The sequence below is a fragment of the Corythoichthys intestinalis genome, chromosome 17, assembly GCF_030265065.1.
Source record: "Corythoichthys intestinalis isolate RoL2023-P3 chromosome 17, ASM3026506v1, whole genome shotgun sequence".
Taxonomy (NCBI): domain Eukaryota; kingdom Metazoa; phylum Chordata; class Actinopteri; order Syngnathiformes; family Syngnathidae; genus Corythoichthys; species Corythoichthys intestinalis.
In genome coordinates, this window is record NC_080411.1 from 19385229 (window position 1) to 19406164 (window position 20936).

The window sequence follows — 20936 nt, forward strand, 5'->3', positions numbered from 1 at the left end:
TTAATTGTCTTTGACATCCATGTGCACCTTTTGGAAAAGTGTTGTGTAAGAAAAAAAAAAACATTACAGCAACTCCTACCCTTATAGATGTCTTGGTGAACACACAAACGCCGCATTGTGATTCAGAGCATTCAAGCAACTCCTTTGTTCTTTGTATATTGAAGTGTATTTTTCCCAATGAAGGTCGCTAAAGTCGCGCGTGAAGATCATGGTTGATGGAACTCTCCTCATCTCAAATCTCATCCCAGAGGATTCTGGAAACTACACCTGCGTACCATCTAATGGCCTGCTGATACCCCCTACTGCTTCTGCAAACCTCACAGTTATGCGTAAGTCTGTTTGTGGTTGCTACCTGTGTCATAAAATCCAAAATGAAATTATTTTAAAGCTGAAAAATGTAAGACATTCTAACCATTTTTTTTTTTTTTTTTTTTTTTTTTTTTTTTTTAAACTACTAAAATACATGTCAAAATACTTTCACTGATCTGCATTATCTCCAATCAAACTCATACACTACAAGTTCTTGTTCATCACATACAGCGGTTCACATGACCTGACTCGTTTTTTGCGATATAAGCCAGTTTAGATACATTTTTTGCTTCAATTCACGGGCACAAGATGTTCTGCTATTAATATATACATATATACATATAAAACAGTATATCTAAGAGGCATATCAGATTTGTAAACTTTTCAATGTATATTTCTGTCATTTTTGGTGTTAGGTTTTACATTATTTTAGCAGCGTCATTATAATTTCTGTGTTAGGTAGTGTTTGTAATAATAAACTGTGTATGAAATTTTATTTTTGCATCTTCTCTCTTACATTATTTCTCAATTAAACAAACTAAATTCAACACTAAACCTGCATGGATATTTTGGGTACAGGATTTTTGTACATAGAATAGGAAGAATTAGAAAAGGACAGATGGTTTAGAAAAATCTATTTTAGCAATTGACCAAAACTACACTGCATTAGCAAACAAATATAGCAGAATTATCAATAAATCACTGTTAACGGTTTGGAAAAACAAAAACAAAAAAAACTAAATTTTTATCAGTTTAACCCCTTCAGACCCGCAGTTTTTGCTGGGCAAAAAAAAAAAAAAAAATCTCTGATTTTTACTCCAACACCACAACAAAGTGCAATTTTTTGTTCGGGGATATTTCATTTATTGGTCATTTTTAATGTTAATGTTTTTTTTTTTTTTTTTTTCAACGATAAATGAGCACTTAGCGTTATCCTTTTTGAAGTTGCGTTTGGTCAGCCGTTTTCAAAGAGCCAAAACTAGCAAAGGAAGCGTGCCAAACCACATGATTTGATTTCGATGGGTAAAGTTTCATCCAATCACCTCCCAGAAGAACTAAATTCAGTGTATTCGTTGGTTTAGAGATGTGAACGTGTCCTTCAGCAGCATGCTTGGGTCTGAAGGGGTTAATATGTGATGTATGGTAAAGTGACTTAATTTAGCTATGTGATGTACCATGGGTTGGATGAAAGAGTCTCTTTCTGTTGCCATGTTTTATTATGTTATTTTTAAATGGTTACCGGTAGTCATTTTTTAAATGTCACAAATGTCAAAACTAGGATAAACACATGCATCTTTAATCAGGAACTTGTTCTTATACATACCAGATGCTGTTGGAATAAATACAGATGATTTTCATCAAGACCTCAGACATGATTTAGCAAAGTAAAATTTGGAGTGTGAAAAAAAACAATTTGTTCTCCAATTTATTAGAAATCATTGTGTTTTCCCTCCAGCAGGTGTTACTTACTGTGTGGTTGAAATGGTCTGCTTATTAAAACACATGAATACCACTTTAATTCTTTCCTTTTCACAGATCCAGCCAAGGCTCTTCCAATGCCTGTGGAAACCTATCTTGCCTCAGGCATTCATGGCATGCTTAACTGCTCCTCACTAGCTCATCCTCCTTTGCTCCGTGTGGATTGGACTAAGGATGGGAAGCCACTTGATCTGACCTTGGTAAGAAAGAAGAGATTAACTAGAGAAACACAGTGAGAGCATAGCTACACCCAAGCAGTCACATTCAAAACATTACGATATTTGGTAAAGTGCGCCCTCCCTTTAAATTTGAAACAAGTTATCGCATAATTCTCCCTTTTAATATGAAACAAGTTCTCACAAAAAGTCTTTTTCTGACTTTTATGACCTTTGGCCTCATAGCACCAAATTTAATCAGCTTTTCCATTTTTCAAATATTTACAAACATTCCTGCAAGTTTGATAATAATCGCTTTATCTATTCTTGAGTTATAGCTACATACTTTTTCTGACTTTTGTGAGCTTTGTCCTTTGACCTCACTAGTGTTGTGCATGAACGCATTCAATAAACGATCGTTCATCAACAAGTTTATATTTTGGGGGAATGTTAATTGAACACATTTTTCTGTCTCATGAACGTTATTGTGAACGCACTCATTCTATTGGTTGTGAGCGGCGTTCATAATCTTATTCATGAGTTTTCTGATTCAGAGCCTTTCCGACAAAACTGCAGATAAAGCCATAGGCTAAAAACCCTACTGGTATAAAACACAAACCTTAATCGCGGAAAACTATCCAACTTGGCGACCCAAGATGGGTGTCATGGCTGTGTTGTTGTAGCAAGTACGCCAGCTTGGACACAGAAGACGAAAGATCTCATAACCCTGTCGGGTTTTGCTCCTGAATTTTTTATAGCGGCGAATAAGCATTCTTTTACATTCAGTTGAACTGGTAATATTATCTGAAGGTGCTAAATAAACAAGTTACATCATGAACATGCATGTGCAACATGAATACGGCATAAATAAATGCTTAACGGCATGGGGAAGACGTTAGCATTGAAAAAGCAGTGTGCCATCGAGTTAAGCACAGCCACATGGTACGATGTGTGTGAGTAAAAATTTTCTTCGTGTGCGTTCATGACCAAATGTAAGTATATATAGCTTTCTTTAATGAAAGTTTTTGGTGTTTACTTTGGAATCGCTTCATTCGCGGCCGTTTGTGAGGGAACGCGCATGTGCCTAACTGTAAAGTTACAATTTCTGATCGGATGCAAAAACGGACAGAACACTGGCCGAGCACCAACATTTATGTTTTACAAACAGGTCAGATTTGAAATTGTATATGAAGATGAATCTTACACAGTTTTAGTGTTAAAGTGGATAAAATACAGTAAATGCTGTCTGTAGTTCTATATCAAGTTTGCAGAGAGAACAAAGGACAGAACTATAAAACTTCACTTTTTTAACCATGAAATTATGCATGAACTTAAGTTCAAACTTTTGAATTATAAACTATGAACTGAACAGTTTTAAAATTTGTGAACTAGTTCATGTAGAAAATGAACTTTCCCAACACTGGACATCGCTACCCCAAAATTGAACCACCTATTCCGTTATCATATTACAAACATATCCTTTAAGGTTGATATTAGTCCATTTTTTGAGTTATCTTGAACACAAACATACAAATAGACGGACAGTTGGAACCGAATATTTAACCTCCATCTTCCGAAGGTTTCACCTACTGGCGGAGGGACAATGAAAATTCTGTTAGATTTTCTAACTCTTTGTTTGTAATCAAATGTTTGCCTCTGTTATGAGTACCTATCTTAGATAAATATACATATACAAATATACAGTTTTTTCAAATTCTGAGAAAGATTCAAAAGTCTCTAATGAGAATAATTTCTTAACCTAAATTAAAAGTTCTATGAGTAAAACATGCAACTGCCAATATACAGTATGTTACATTGTTGGAAAGCTTGACTATTGTCCTTTTAAATGACGATTTAGGGGATGATATTTGCGGACAATGAGTTGCTAGCAATGGCTCGGCCCAGGGCTGTAGCTACTCTGATGGAGGGCTTTTCTTGTGACATATCACTAATAGTATAAATATTAGAGGTGTGCGAAATTTCTGATTCTTAGATTATTCGCGATTCAGCCGTGGAAGATTAGAGAACGATTCACAAACATCCAAATTCAGATAATTGAAATATGTCAAGTAAAGCGGAAGTAAAACACACTCAGTGCACCGCGCGGTCTTCGGGACGCAATGAGGAACGGAGCGAGAGTAGCTAAACATCATGCTTGTCATTATCCGGCCCCTCGGGTAATGCCAATGCTCAACTCACGGCTCTAGCTCAACTCATGCTGCGAGATAAAAAAACAACAACATACCTGACTTCTGCCGACAGCTGCTACAAAGTACGTCCACATACTGGCACGGTAGATATCATATTTATATAGGACTAGATGCAATGTACAGAAAGCTAGATGCGGGCGTTAGTAAACAGCCGCCATCTTAAAGCAGTAGACTTCACTGCAAGGCTGTTGTAGCGAACCTTCCAAGTGAACCTAATTAACTTTTTATCTAAAATACTCCTAAATCGGTAAAATATTGACTTGAATCTATCTTTAAAATAGTTTTAAAACTTTCACATGTCGAAAGTAGACAAAAGGGAAGTTATAGATTAACGGGAGCAATTTTAACAACTTTAACGGTTGAATCACAACATTAAATTAATTGAATGTAGTTTAAAGCTGCTGATACAGAATGGGGATTTGAGTATATTATTTATTGTTTTTAACTGTTAACTTGATACTGAAATAGTCGTTTATTTAAGCCTGCGAGGCTTTTTTTTGTTTGTGTTTTTACAGTTTTTGTAACTAATGTACAAAACATTAAAAGCAGCTAATAAAGGGGGGGTGTCATCAATAATCAATTTATAATCGAGTCGTAGCCTCTGAATCGTAATTGTAATCGAATCGTTAGGTGCCCAAAGATTCCCACCTCTAATATATATATGTATATATATATATGTTAGGGCTGTCAAAATGTTCGCGTTAACGGGCGGTAATTCATTTTTTAAATTAATCACGTTAAAATATTTGACGCAATTAACGCACTTTCCCCGCTCAGACAGATTTAAATGACAGTACAGTGAAATGCCCACTTGTTAATTGTGTTTTATGGAGTTTTGCCGCCCTCTGCTGGCGCTTGGGTGCGACTGATTTTATCGGCTTCAGCACCCATGAACAATGTGTAAGTAATTATTGACATCAACAATGGCGAGCTAGTAGTCTATTTTTTGATTGAAAATTTCACAAATTTTATTAAAATGAAAACATTAAGAGGGGTTTTAAGATAAAATTTCTATAACTTGTGCTAACATTTATCTTTTAAGAACTACAGTCTTTAAGATTTATTGTTATAATAAACAAATACAGTCCTTATGTACCGTATGTTGAATGTATATATCCATCTTGTGTCTTATCTTTCCATTCCAATAATAATAATAATAATTTACAGAAAAATATGGCATATTTTATCGATGGTTTGAATTGCAATTAATTGTGATTAATTACGATTAATTAATTTTTAAGCTGTAATTAACTCGATTAAAAATTTTAATCGTTTGACAGCCCTAATATATATTAGGGCTGTCAAACAGCCCTAATAACACAACTAACAAGCGGGCATTTCACTGTACTGTCATTTAAATCTGTATGAGCGGGGCATCTGCGTTAATTGCGTCAAATATTTTAACGTGATTAATTTAAAAAATTAATTACTGCCCATTAACGCGATAATTTTGACAGCCCTAATATGTATTTATATATACAGTGCCTTGCAAAAGTATTCGGCCCCCTTGAACCTTGCAACCTTTCGCCACATTTCAGGCTTCAAACATAAAGATATAAAATTTTAATTTTTTTGTCAAGAATCAACAACAAGTGGGACACGATCATGAAGTGGAACAAAATTTATTGGATAATTTAAACTTTTTTAACAAATAAAAAACTGAAAAGTGGGGCGTGCAATATTATTCGGCCCCCTTGCGTTAATACTTTGTAGCGCCACCTTTTGCTCCAATTACAGCTGCAAGTCGCTTGGGGTATGTTTCTATCAGTTTTGCACATCGAGAGACTGACATTCTTGCCCATTCTTCCTTGCAAAACAGCTGGAGCTCAGTGAGGTTGGATGGAGAGTGTTTGTGAACAGCAGTCTTCAGCTCTTTCCACAGATTCTCGATTGGATTCAGGTCTGGACTTTGACTTGGCCATTCTAACACCTGGATACGTTTATTTTTGAACCATTCCATTGTAGATTTGGCTTTATGTTTTGGATCATTGTCCTGTTGGAAGATAAATCTCCGTCCCAGTCTCTGGTCTTGTGCAGATACCAACAGGTTTTCTTCCAGAATGTTCCTGTATTTGGCTGCATCCATCTTTCCGTCAATTTTAACCATCTTCCCTGTCCCTGCTGAAGAAAAGCAGGCCCAAACCAAGATGCTGCCACCACCATGTTTGACAGTGGGGATGGTGTGTTCAGGGTGATGAGCTGTGTTGCTTTTACGCCAAACATATCGTTTTGCATTGTGGCCAAAAAGTTCAATTTTGGTTTCATCTGACCAGAGCACCTTCTTCCACATGTTTGGTGTGTCTCCCAGGTGGCTTGTGGCAAACTTTAAACGAGAATTTTTATGGATATCTTTGAGAAATGGCTTTCTTCTTGCCACTCTTCCATAAAGGCCAGATTTGTGCAGTGTACCACTGATTGTTGTCCTATGGACAGACTCTCCCACCTCAGCTGTAGATCTCTGCTGTCAGGGACGCGGGCAGGCAGGCAGGTTGTGTGGACCCAATTGCAGGGAAACAAAAGCGGCAAGGCAGGTGAACTCAAAAAACGTTTAATGATATCTAACAAAAACACAAAGTACAACTGAAAGCACTGAGGATCAAATGGCAAGATTCAAACAAAACTTACTTAAATCGGAGGGACTGGTACACGAGGGCTTGGACCGGACTTGAAATTGACGTAGACAGAGACGTAGACAATGACGCAACCAGGAGTGAACAGAAAATGGGAGCTTATATACACACACGCAAACAAGGGTTAACGAGACAACAAGGAACAGGTGAGCACAGGAGGATAGGCTAGGAGAAGGCACATCAGGTGAAATCAATGGGCAATCACAGGGACAAGTTACACTAGGAGAAAACAAATACAAAACCTAACATCTGCAGTTCATCCAGAGTGATCTTGGCTGCACCTCTGATCAGTTTTCTCCTTGTTTGAGAAGAAAGTTTGGAAGGAAGGCCGGGTCTTGGTAGATTTGCTTGCACAGTGCTCCTTGAGATGTTTAAAGCTTGGGAAATCTTTTTGTATCCAAATCCGGCTTTAAACTTCTCCACAACAGTATCTCGGACCTGCCTGGTGTGTTCCTTGGTTTTCATAATGCTCTCTGCACTTTAAACAGAACCCTGAGACTATCACAGAGCAGGTGCATTTATACGGAGACTTGATTACACACATTTGGATTCTATTTATCATCATCGATCATTTAGGACAACATTGGATTACTCAGAGATCCTCACTGAACTTCTGGAGTGAGTTTGCTGCACTGAAAGTAAAGGGGCCGAATAATATTGCACGCCCCACTTTTCAGTTTTTTATTTGTTAAAAAAGTTTAAATGATCCAATAAATGTTGTTCCACTTCATGATTGTGTCCCACTTGTTGTTGATTCTTGACAAAAAAATTTGATTTCATATCTTTATGTTTGAAGCCTGAAATGTGGTGAAAGGTTGCAAGATTCAAGGGGGCCGAATACTTTGCAAGGCACTGTATATATGTATATATATATCCATTATCATTTTGATCATGCTGTTTCATGATTAATTTCATGTGTTGAGTGAATAATGCTGAAAATCATTTTTTCAAAAAATATTTTCATATGCGAACATGCAACAGGACAAGGTCAGGTTTTGCATGAGCGAATACAAAGTTGTCCTCTGAGCTAGTGGGGTTGTATTCCAATCCTCCACCATGAACTATATATTATATGTCTGACAACATGCTTGGGTTTTTCACAAGCAGTAAAAGCATGCCCGCAGTGGCCAGGCCACTCATTTTCCCCCAAATCAAACACCTCCCTGTGGGGAGTGTTGAATGACGTTAGGCCCCAGATTGTGGATAAACGGCATTGCTACTAGCTACAAAATCTGATTGCAATGTTGCTCAGCAATGATTTTTGCCTTCAGGGATAACTTAAGCGTTCCCTGAGGAAGTCTAACTCTGTGGAGGTCTGGCTGTTCTGGAGATTCTGGAAGCATAAACTCAAACCAATGTTATTTACAGCATGGATGTACTGTATTTTTCAGACTATAAGTAACGTATTTTTTTCGTAGTCTGGCCGGGGGTGCAGCTTGCACTCTAGAGCGACCAAATACAGTATGTGAAATTATGAAAGGGATGACCTGACCGAAATGACATAATCATTCTAAATTGTGGCGCTCACGAGAAAAGTACGGGCAATTTGTACCTTAACATTAAAAGCAGAAAAGCAGGCTTACACACACATCCAAAAACAAAACAAAAAGTGAAGGAAGGAAAAAGCTTCAAAAACCACAATTGCCTTGTTTGCTGTCTATAAAACTGAACAACTTCACGTTTAGTGAGAACAGAACACGTCAAGTTATTAAAGTTAAAAATAAGATACTGTGTGGTACAACAAGGTACTGTTTATGCAGCTTAAAAAAAAAAAAAAAAAAACGACTGGAGACAATGGCGGATGAGACTCCGACGTTGTAAAGTCGAAATCGCTTAAGTCGAGTCCGTCGTAACCTGGGGGCTACCTGTATCAATAAAAGTTTTTTTTTTTGGGGGGGGGGGGGCAATTTAACATGGAAGATTAAACCAACAAATTCTATTGAGCCATTACACACTGTCAGGATTATTGTAGAATAAAGATAGCATAAATGTAAAATGTGTGCTCAATTATTACAACACACACAACTTGAAATATATCGTCTTGTTGTAACCTTTCTGATGAGATTTTCAGTTTTGCATCTAGCAGTGAAGGTAGGCTTCTGTTGTGTAATATACAGTAATCTAATCTATTTGGGTATAATTGCATGATTGTTTTTTTCCATTTTATTAGTTGGATGCTTTATCTCTGCCTGCACAATCAAGTTTGCAACTTTTTCTGCATTTGAAAACCTCTAGTAAATCAGGCCCAAAGTTTGTACAAAATAGACATTCCACAGGAAATGATACATGATACTGCCTGCAGTTAGGAACAAAGGCATAGGGAGTCTTGCTGTTACCAATTATTTCACTTCTAACACAGCTGTCACAAATGCTCACTATCACAACAACACACTAGCTGTCAACAACTCATTCTGATGGGTATTCACAGAATACCCTTCTCGACAATACTAATCGGCTTGCAAGATATGGCGACCCAGTGATTTATTGCCATTTCACCATGACAATAAACGTGAACTACTTTAGTCTTATACGGGCGCGCCACATGAAGTGTTGATCCCAGAGCAGACAACAAGAATAGAGATCAAATACAAGCTTTATTGAACACAAAGAGCGAAGGCAACAACCAAATTCCATTCATTTATTCATCTTCTGAGCTGGTTATCCTCACAAGGGTCGTGGGAGTACTTGAGCCTATCCCAGCTAACAATGGGCAGGAGGCAGGGTACAAACACCCTGAACTGGTTGCCAGCCAGTCGCACACAACATGAGAATATAACTAAATATTACAACCAAAAGCGCACGGTAAAAGAAAATGGGAACTGGGACTAAAATGGGCTCTCAAATGCCAAAGAAGTGACCAATGTAAATATTTAACCAAAAGTGTGCTTGTGGACAAAGATGCAGAGGAGAGGAATACTTAGGACTAAGGAGATCAACTGAGTGAGAAGAACAAGCAAAATCCAAGTCAGTGAGCAAAACAAAACAACCACTGAATTCCTGTCTGCTGAAAATGGGCTATAAACACTGCTGATTATGATGTGTGACAGGTGCATGGCAGCAGACTCCGCCCACCAGCAATCACCAAGGGAACTAGAATACATAAAACATCAGTTGAAAAATTGATTCTGGCCAGAAGCACAACTTAGTCTTACCTATTGAACCACCTGGCGAGGTTTTGAAGCTGAACTTCTATCCAAGAGACCTTTTTTGTATTCCATTTCTTGTTTTAAACAACAAGTGTATAATTTGTAATTACTATCCCACTGCTACAACCATATGACCGGAAACTACTGGGTGTGACGTTAAAAACAAAAAGCAGCATCAAATGGAATTTTAGTTTACGTCATTATTAACGCATCAAATTGACAGTTTTAGTATCCAGTAATAGTACAATGATGTTAATACACATTTAAATGTGAATTACACAGTTAAAAGGCATTTCACGCATTTCCCTGTATTCAGTGTATATGCTTTTACAAAAAGTTGGTAAGAGCTAGTCGTTAACCAATTTTTACATTGATAACTTAAACTAATCAAAATTATAGTATCAAAAGGTAATAACAATTTAATATACCATATTTTTCGGACTATAAGTCACAGTTTTTTTCATAGTTTGCTGGGGGTGCGACTTATACTCAGGAGCGACTTATGTGTGAAATTATTAACACATTATGATATCATTTCACATGTTATTTTGGTGTTTTGGAGTGACACTGATGGTTTGGTAAACTGTTAGCATGTTCTTTATGCTATAGTTATCTGAATAACTATTAATAGCTATGGCCACGTTCGTGTTCTGCCTTTGGCAATGTGTGTTCATTTGTATTATTGACTTTTTTATATTGAAATGCATGCTCTTAGTTTGTGGCGCTTTCACGCCCACGTGGGGGCGCACTCACACTTGTTTACGTGAAGAAGACCGTTCACACACCAGAAGAAGACTGACAGCTACGCAGCTCTGAGTGAGTGGGCGAGTTAGCGAGAGAGAAACATGGCTGCGAACCTAAGTTCATTGTTTATGCTTGTAAAATATCTCTACAGAGGCAACGCCTGTGTGTATCATCTTTTCTGTTGTTGTTGTTGTTGTGTGTTTTCCACCAGCGATCGGACACTTAGAGCCAGTTGTGTGGTTGTTTAAACGATGTGCTAATGCTAGCGAACGCATGCTAACCATTTGTGTCATTGCTGTAATAGTACCTAATTATCATTTATTTACGTTGATGCGAATTTGTTTGGTATCGAGGACGAATTTGATTCCGTAAATTATATGGACATCTAGCATCGTCATTTGGTTGTTTAGCTCGCTGTATAGACCCTACCCACGTGACGTCACAACTCCTTCCTCCTGACTGGTGCCGCCCAATTGTCCGTCAACACATCATGTTTTCCTGTTACGGCTACGTACATTCCTCCTATTTACGACGTGTTTTTCTGCTCGTTAACATTAATAATCAAAATGGTGAAGGCGTGTGTGGCGGTCGGTTGCAATAACAGAGAATATAGACGGAGAAGACGGAGAGACTTGAAGTTCTACCGGATTCCGAGAGACCCGGAGAGAAGAGAGCGAGATGGCTGCTGCAATTCGACGAGAAAACTGGGCTCCAAACGATTACCACAGATTATGTAGTAGTCATTTTATATCTGGTAAGATGCATTTAATATATATTTAGAGGGTTTTGGGCTGACAACCACAATTAAGATCATTGCTAGGCTAATCGCCGACAACATACACGTATGTATGTAGTGAGAGTGCTATCGCTAAACCATATAAACATTAAAAGCCCTAACTCCATTGACAAACGACATGAAATACATTAGACTTGACAGTGGATGTTAGCAATAACAAAATATTTTGAATTGAAAATTTCGTAACTCACCTTTCCAAGCACAAGATAGATTCCTGCCGAATTTTCGTGGACGAGGACCTGTTTCACCCAACCAGCAACGAAGTATTTATAAGCCTCCAAGCTCTTAAAGTTTTTCAAACTTTCGTGAGAATAGGCCGATTTTGTGTGGACAAGATAGTTGTACAGTTCAGGGTAGCTAGCAGATGTCAGGCAAATACGGCGGAGACAGCGGGTCGAAAAACATCGATTTAGGCATCAAATATGGATCTGGCGAATGGATAAACTGAAGCTTTTCTACATAACGCCTTTTATGCAACGCATCAAGTGAGTTTACGGCATCCGAAAGCACCGGGTCTTCCATGAAATGCATTATAAATTGCTCGATCGTTTTTTGATCGTTTTTTTTTTGTGTTCTTTTGATATGGTGGAAAAGGAAAAATGCTCACATCTTGTTATTTATGTCATGACTTATGTGACCAATAAACAAAGTTTAAAAAAAAATAAAAATAAATAAAAATAAATAAATAAATAAATAAATAAGTAAATTGCTCGATCAATTGAGACCATTGATAATACAGACACAAAATGACGGACAAGTGGGCGGAACCATACAGCGAGCACATGATTTTGTGACGTCGGTGGGTAGGGTCTATAGCCAGGACCGAGCCGTAGCGTCCTTGTGAGGACAGTATATTCGCATTTCGTTGTTCATGCACTGTACACTTATTCAGCATGTTGTTCCCTTTCAAGATGACATATCTGTTCTATGTGTTGGATTTTATCAAGTAAATTTCCCTCAAAAATGCGACTTATACTCCAGTGCGACTTATATGTTTTTTTTTTCTCTTCGTTGGGCATTTTATGGCTGGTACGACTTATACTCAGGTGCGAATTGTAGTCCGAAAAATATGGTAATGGGATTTAGTAAACCCTACCAATGTACATGTAGAGATTAAATATAATACTTGATGCAGGGGTAATTTTTGTCTGCCTCAAATAAACATTTTTTTAAATGTTTGAATACATGATTTGACAGCAGAGTTGGTCTTTTGCCATAATCTGGTTCGAAAAGATGTGGTTTTGTCAATTAAGTCATTCACTGCCATTGACAGTGACAGATGTACAATTAATTTTACCTAGAGGGGCAGTCAGTTTTTTGTTTTGTTTTTGTCTTTCAGTCCTTTGCCATAATCTATTTCCAGAAATTATGCTTTAGTCATTTAATCTTAATTCTTTCAGTGTTGCCCTTTTAAAGCAACTCTTGGTAGCTTTTCAGTTTTGGTCAATTTTAGCAACGCCAGTGGACAAACGCGGTAGTGTTTTGCCTTAGGGAAGACTGCATTTCCCATGAGGACCCGCGCAGTGTCGTAAAATCATCAAACAATCAAAAATAAATCTCCCAGTCACCTGCAGATGGATTAAACAACATTTCTGTTTCCAGAGGCTCTGTAAAGGATGAATAGTAAAAAGGTAATGAATCCAATTGTGGCTAAACAATAGCATATGACGGTTAGCAACCCTGTGGCTTCGTGTGGCTAAAACTGACGAGTTCGGTTGTTCGGGATCACGCCAGTGAGTGAAAGCCGGGCCGATGTTTATTCTGTATATCCTGGTAGCCTCTCTTTTTTTTTTCGTTCCTCAGACAAAACGTTTTGTCTCTTTTGTTGCTCTGCCATCTTTGCTCGAAAGTGTTCCCATCGTCTTTATAATAAATGGGCAAAGGAGGCAGTGACGTATGCCGTAAAACAGTTAGCACATTTGTAGTTTTTTGTGTTTGACAGCATTTCTGCCACACTCCTCAAGGTTAATTAGTGCCGGTAAAAGAGATACATACCCCCTGAAGGGAATAGGTGCCGTTCTCCCACACACCATATAATTGTTTGCATTAGTCTTACATTCATTGAACTATAGTTTAGGCAGACTTCACTCCATGCCCTTGGACACAGTAAAAGTGAATCACCTTATCGGGGCTCATGATGGGAAATGAAAATGAAAAAAATTGTACCATTTCTCGTAGGCACCATCTAACTGTTTGCATTATTCTAATACACGTAATACAGTCAATCAGGGAATAGTATCATTTCTCATATGTACTGTAGGATTGTTTGTACTACTCTAAAACACCTAAATAAATAGCACACCATAGTTTAATGAAAAGAAGCAGAATAGATACAACACCATCTTATCACAGAAGCCCAACCTGTGCGTCACGAGCAAGATTGACGCACTATATATTGCAATCAGTTCTGCCGGCCATTGCAAGGACAAAGAGCAGGGCGCTCTATCCTAAAACAAGTAGTGTCTCAACCAGCCAGCATAACAAAGTTGATTGCGGGCGCTTGGAACGTCAAGACCAGCGTCGGTCGCTATGGCAACCACGTCCCAGCCACGAAGAAGGACGCACGAACCTAACCGCCCAAAACCGGCCACAGAATGACGATCCCAGGACAACACCCTCGGCCCTGCCCACTCCATCGCAGACTTCAAAAAGACTGAACACTGGGATAACAAATGTTGTTCGCTGCTCAGGAACTTTTCTATGTAGCCTTGTTTTGGATCGAGCATTGTTCCTCCGCCGTCTGTTTTTGCCTTGTTTTTTTACCATTGTCGACGAATAAATTGTCAACCTGTTTTCGGTGAGCCTTCCTCAAACTTTTGGAACATGGAATCAGTACAAAGGGTTAACACAGGGAGTGAACGCGCAGCATTTCAGCCCTCCCGGTTGAATCACTGAAGAGGTGAGCAGCGGAGCACCATTTCTCTTTGGCTGTCACCGTTTCTGTGCGGCTTGGCCGGGGGTGCCGAATTCCTTCACTCCTCAAGAAAAGAGGTGTCATTCAACTAGTTGTCAGTTAACATACTAGTATAATCACAAATGTTATGAAAACATTTCATTAAGGTTGAAATGTTTCCTAGTGTTGTGTCAAGGGGAAAAAACAACTTAAAATGAATAAATGATATAAAAAAAGAGTCACTGAAAACAATACTATTAATAGTCAAGAGAAAAACTGCTGAACGTCTGCTTGTTGATGGTTTATCCCAATTTTGGGCTTTTTTGTGAAAGTACCCAGGGTGGACCTTGACACCAGAAGGCAATTTGATGATGGCTACAATCAATGATGATGTGCAGGGAGTGTTCTCCTGCACTCCATTCAACAGCTACGGCAGTATGGGACAATCTGGACAAACCAAAGTCATTTTGCAGGTCAGTGTGAACACAGGTAATTTGTAAAGTATTATTATTGCTTCTTATTGTGACCTCACTTGAATGTTTGAGCATTTGTTTCTCTGGGGATGAATTGTGATCTTTGAAGCATTCTGTATATGATTCGACTTAAAATGGGATTACCTTAAAAATGTTCAGATGGGTTCTTTTTACATGCTACGGTGGGCAAAAAGTTAAACACAAATTATCATTCAATTGGAGCTTTTGTCTGTATCTGTGGTTTTAAAATTTGTGATTCCGCTGTGCTATATTCTATCCTTAAAAGAAGTGTGCATACAATTACACCCACTAATGAATGTGTGCCCCTATTTTAATAAATATGTTCTTGTTGGCACTTTACTGTAATCAGCCTTAATGGGATGTGTCGCAGTGAATAAGAAACGACATTCTATTGACCTTTTCACTTCGACACTGGTGCCCGCTGACATTAATGGAAGTTAACTCTGAATCACAACAATTGCTGCTCTATTAGGGAGTTAATTGTGTGACTAATCCTTGTTATTAAAATAATCTTCTACAAAGAGCTATTAATCCTATCTTCATATGCGTTGTTGGCATTGGTGAAAGTGCCTTGATTCAGCCGTATTGCTTTGACTATTCACAGGACCCACCATCATTCAGTATTACTCCAGAGAAGCAGTACAGACAGAAGGTTGGTAGAACCTTGCTGATCCAATGTCAAGGCAATGATGACTCTACTGTTAAAGTAAACTGGACCAAGGTAAGTTCAAAGTGAAGAGGGAGTTGACACGTTAAAACAGGTTTATTATACAGGTCTGCAATTCACAACTGTTTTCAGGTGTTTTAATAAAGGTTTTGACATTTATCTTTGAAATAGAAACTCTGGATGGGAGCAGTTATGTAAATTAGAATTTTATGTAACAGTGCGATGAAATGTCACGTTTAGATAACAAAAGACTAACCAGGTTGCTTAATTTCACGCTTGGTGGGTGGGCAGTGACTCTGGGGACCCAAATATTTGTATCCAAAGAAGTAAAAAGTCAATTTACCATAATAGAACCCAGCACATTACAAGCAACTCTGTGTTCCACTTGGTCTATAATCTGCTTTGCACTAATTAGCACTTTCTACGGGGACCAATCTTAACAACCATTGTGAGAGAGTGATCATAATAATGCACGTGAGGGGAAAATGCAACGATAGACAGCAATAATAGTAATAACCGAATGAAATAAGATTGTCGGTTAGCTATCAACATTTTAGAAGTTACACACAAATTACTGTACATAAATAATTTCTTTGATTCCTGTAGCAATAGGGAAACTAATATGCTTACTAATTGTTCTTTCTGTTGGAAATACAATGGAACCATCCCACCTTTTCTATGATCCACATGATCCTATATGATAACTCTCTCATTAACATTGTGTGCCATTATTTAATCAATAAGTATCCTACTCTACTGGGTGAGGGAATTGATGTCTTTTCACCAAAAAGAACATTTAACAGTCAGAAATCATTGGTGACTGACAATCTCAGTGATAGTTCATCCAAAATTGACCAATTTCAGGGCTCTAAATAAGCCATTGAAATCCGGTTGATGTTGAAGGCATAATTATAACCACAGTCAAACAAGACAGATTTATTTGAAAACATAAATGGTCTGGTTCTTTTGTTGGTTCGCTTGCGAGAGTAAAGAGCAGGCTTTAGCTTCTGTTAAGCACATAAATCAGACTCACTTTTTATACACTTTAAAACCGAACACTCACAAAGGTCATATATTTGACATATATTGACAGTGATGGTGGTTTCTCCTTAAAGTGCGTATGGCAGGAGAAAAAAAGTCTGAAATAGCATTGTTATGTGAATTAGAAACATATTTTGAGACGATTTGACTATACACAACAATTTAGCAAAGCGCAGATGACGAGAAATTAGTCTTTTAATCTGCCGGTTAGCCACGCCTACCTTTATAGGGCTCTAGCGTCCCCAACAGGTGGATGATGTCAGCGGAGTAAGAATTTAATCTGATTTAGTATGCAGCCCATTGAGGGGGAATTATTCAGAACGAGGAAAACGTGACAAAGAGAGCCGCAAATTGTCATTGTTTCAGTCTCTCTACTCCAATATTTTTACACGATACCATATTCTTTTTATCCAAGGATTTTTCCCCAATATCTAAATTAATGGCATGGTCATGACAAATAACAGTCTTGTGCAAAATCGAATATAAAATAATAAAAATGCATTTATTCAGGACGACGTGGCAAAATTACTCCATAATGGTCAAAACTGTCGACTTCACCTTTACTGTCGCACCTGCCGAATGATATTTTATGCCATCTAAATCGGGCTTATGTCATTTCCCTTCCCCGGCTTCGGAGAATGTCAACAAACCAAGAGGCGTGACAGCTAGCCGACATGCTAAGCCGAACCGAGTGATGTTTCAAAGTCTTAGAAGCGGAAAATAACACATTACTAGCGCGGATCATTTCACATGACGACTGGGTTGTCGATTGTCTTAGTCGATCGGCAGCCCTCTCAGCGGAGAGCATTTTACAGCTCGTTCCCCTGTCACTACGAACAGGGACTGCCGAACAAACTGGCCGATGTCGGAGGAGCGTGTAGCTGCCAAATGGTCAACACGAATATGGCAAAATAATGCTTTACTACACGGCGAAGTCGTAAACAGCGAGAGACTACTGAGAGGAGGGCGGCTGCATTTGTTATCCAGCTAACATGACAATATGTGTATGAGGAGAGCTTTTTACATGCCCATCCATGATCAAACATCAGTAGTCCGTTATTTAAAGAAAGTTTGTAGTGTGTACTTTGTAATCGCTGTATTCGCGGCTACTTTTAACACAAAGTTGCAATTTCTGATCGGTCAGAAAATTTGAAAGAACACCGGGCAGATGAAGAGGGAAATAAACCGAGTATAGTGCTTTCCCGGCGGGAGGATGTGCGACAAGCCGTCAGTCGTTGACTGAGGGGACAAGGAGCATGTCAACCACAAAATGCAAACCACCTACATACTAAAATGATCCCAGTATTTGACATAATACAAAACACGATGTTTACTCACTTCCTCGTAAGTTCCATGGTCCCACAGTAGTCGGGCTTTTTTTGGCCAATGTCCACCGGTGAATGGCAACCTTTTGAAACCCCACAAAGGCGCACACGCCTCTCCCTCGTACAGCAAGATTTTTCTGCAGCCGTTTGGCTGGCGTGATGCGAAATATAAACGTATTAATCCGCAAAATCAGCTGAATCCTTAGTCCTTCTCATACTACAGTACGGCTGTATAGTGAAAAGGACGCCTTCCTCTGTACACGTCACAGCGCCCTCTTCCTCAATGCAAGACCGAAGCTGGAAGTCTGTCATTTTCGTAGCGCGGGATTAAAAAAATTGAATAAATTCTGTATATCGATCGCTTCTTCACATATCCAATTGGTCCATTTCATTCACGAGCATAAAATGCCGCATGTATTATGAAATAAGCATGCTTTTTTTTGTGTCATGTGTTCGTGATTCGGTCCCACCCAGTGGCTTGGGCAACAGTCCCCTCCGTTTCTATGGGCTGTATATCCAAGCCTTTGCGCCGACAGCCAAACAGAGAATTAGTTGATTATTATGAGTTGTATTGAATACTACTCTTATTCTTCAATCACATTTTGTTTTTTTTTAAAGGTTGACCTGGCGCGTCGCATACCTTATTCCATCATGCCCAATGGCTCGCTGTTGCTGCGGCCCCTCACTAAAGACCACCACGGAACGTGGGAGTGCACAGTTTTTAACCGTGTTGCCCATGTAAAAGCCTTCACTCAAATCTTTGTCTTGGGTGAGTGTAGGTGTTTATTTATTCAATAATAATGTAGTGTGTCATTATGTTTGTACATGCTACAAAAGTACATTCCAACATAATGAAAACAAGTTCAGCATCTTTAAAGGTGAAGCAGTGGTAGCACCATTTATTTATTTATTTATTTTTTAATTCTTTAACAACCCCTTTCCCCTTTTCTAAGAGCAAAATACCCAGTTGAACTAATAACAGTAGTAATAACCAGAGGTTGCGCTAGACTTTTTCGTTGTCTTTCATTTTGACTGACAGGGTCATAAAAATGCGGTCATAATCTATTTTTACCCGTCACTTAAATTTTTAAAATGACTATATCTTGATGCAGTCACTATATGTATATACACAATAATACAATAATACTTTATAATATAAAGTAACTAACATTAGTGCAGTCATGGATTACAGTAAGCAGGCCAGTCATTTAATAATAATCAAATATTATATAATTCCATTATATACAGTACATATATATTTTTTTATTATCATTATTAAATAAAAATGCACGTTGATACGACGCACATAAAGGCAACTTCAATTTTTTTTTAAATCGTTAGAAAGTTGTATGGACTTACAATCCGCTAGCTTGTTGTTTCCTGTTGTCTTCCGAAATACACCTGGGTGACCACGTGCCAAGAGTTCGTTCAAAGCCGACGTGCTACCGTGGTATGCGAGCTCAGCTTAGCAAAAAGAGTACACACAGTGGTGGCACCCTCCATATTTTCCTTGAAATAATTTCAGGCTCTGGCTAGTCTGGTCCGCTTTTTTTGGCTCTATGCCGCTTTCACCGTGTTACCAATTCTGCCATTCTTGGTAATTGGCGGCGTTTTCAACTGCGCGCCGCAGTGAGGAGTGAACCGGCGATTCACTTGATTCGTTGTCATCCTTCATCCTCCATTGAATCAGTCCCTCTTTTTTCACCTCTTTTATCAACACCATCGTCGTTTTGGGGCTTTTTGATGAAACTTCGGACACTCAGTTGCCTTGACATTTTTCCGAGTAAGGCCAACGACGTCATGCATCAAGAGAGACAATAGCTAATTAATATGCTCACTCGCCCCCCTGTGGTCTGGGGTGTGAATTGCAACCTGTCAAAATGACAGATGGACTTCAGTTTTTTCTGTCACCGTTTTAAAAAAACGGTCAACGACGGAAAATATTCGGTTAACGCGACCCCTGGTAAAAAAATATAATCCATGTCAATTACTCTGTTGTTTTTGATTCAAATTATTACTAATGAAACCTGCTACTGCACAGCTTTTAACATCTAATATTATATAAGATGTGGCATAACAAAAGCAGTCTGAAGTCACACAGAGAATTTCCAATCTTTCACTTGGTGAAAATCTTTTTGACGAATTGACACGTTCCATTGAGTAAATATTAGAGGTGGGAATCTTTTGGCACCTAACGATTCGATTACGATTATGATTCAGAGGCTCCGATTCGATTATAAATCGATTATTGATGACACCCCCACCCTTTTTTTTATGTTATGTATATTTGTTCCAAAATTGTTCAAAAATCCTCTCTGGCTAAATAAACCAAACTACTATTTTAGTATCAAGTTACCTGTTAAAAACAGTAAATAAAATACTCAAGTCCCCATTCTGTATCAGCAGCTTTGAACTACATTTAATTCATTTAATGTTATGAATCAACCGTTAAAGTTGTTAAAATTGCACCCGTTATTCCATAATTTCCCTTATGTCTACTTTCGACATGTGAAAGTTTTAAAACTGTTTCATCATTTAAAGATAGATTCAAGTCAAGATTTGGCCGATTTAGGGATATTTTAGATAAAAAGTAATTAGGTTCACTACAACAGAGCCTTCTAGAGAAGTCTACTGCTTTAAGATGGCGCCTGTTTACTAGCGCGGGAAAGTCTGTCATTTCACATCTAGTTCTAGATATATGTGATATCTACCATAGCCGTATGTTGCCGTATGTTTGTAGCAACTAGCAACTGGGCGTTGTTTGTAGCGGCTGTCAGCCACAGTCGGGTATGATTGTTTTTTTTATCTAGCGGCATGAGTTTAAAATGATATTTACTTTCGGTCCGTTCCTCATTGTGTCCCAAAGACCGCGCTGACACAGTCTTACTTCCGCTTTACCTGGTATAATTCAATAATCGGAATTTGGATGTTTGTGAATCGTTCTCACATCTTCCACGGCCGAATAACCTAAGAATCGGAAATTTTGCACGCCTCTAGTAAATATCCAATGCAAAGTGTTCAAAAATTGCATTTTACAACAGTTAACC

The 20936-nt window shown here is 38.4% G+C and overlaps 1 protein-coding gene across 2 annotated transcripts in view; it reads left to right on the plus strand.

Moving 5' to 3' along the window:
- The window catches only part of LOC130905487 (protein turtle homolog A-like), a 105165-nt gene that overhangs the window by 59495 nt on the left and 24734 nt on the right, over positions 1-20936 (plus strand). For both annotated transcript variants that reach the window (XM_057818952.1, XM_057818953.1), the window contains exons 8-12: positions 184-329; positions 1846-1988; positions 14695-14835; positions 15461-15577; positions 18508-18658. In XM_057818952.1, the coding sequence (XP_057674935.1) occupies positions 184-329; positions 1846-1988; positions 14695-14835; positions 15461-15577; positions 18508-18658 (698 nt within the window). The remainder of the gene's footprint in view (positions 1-183; positions 330-1845; positions 1989-14694; positions 14836-15460; positions 15578-18507; positions 18659-20936) is intronic.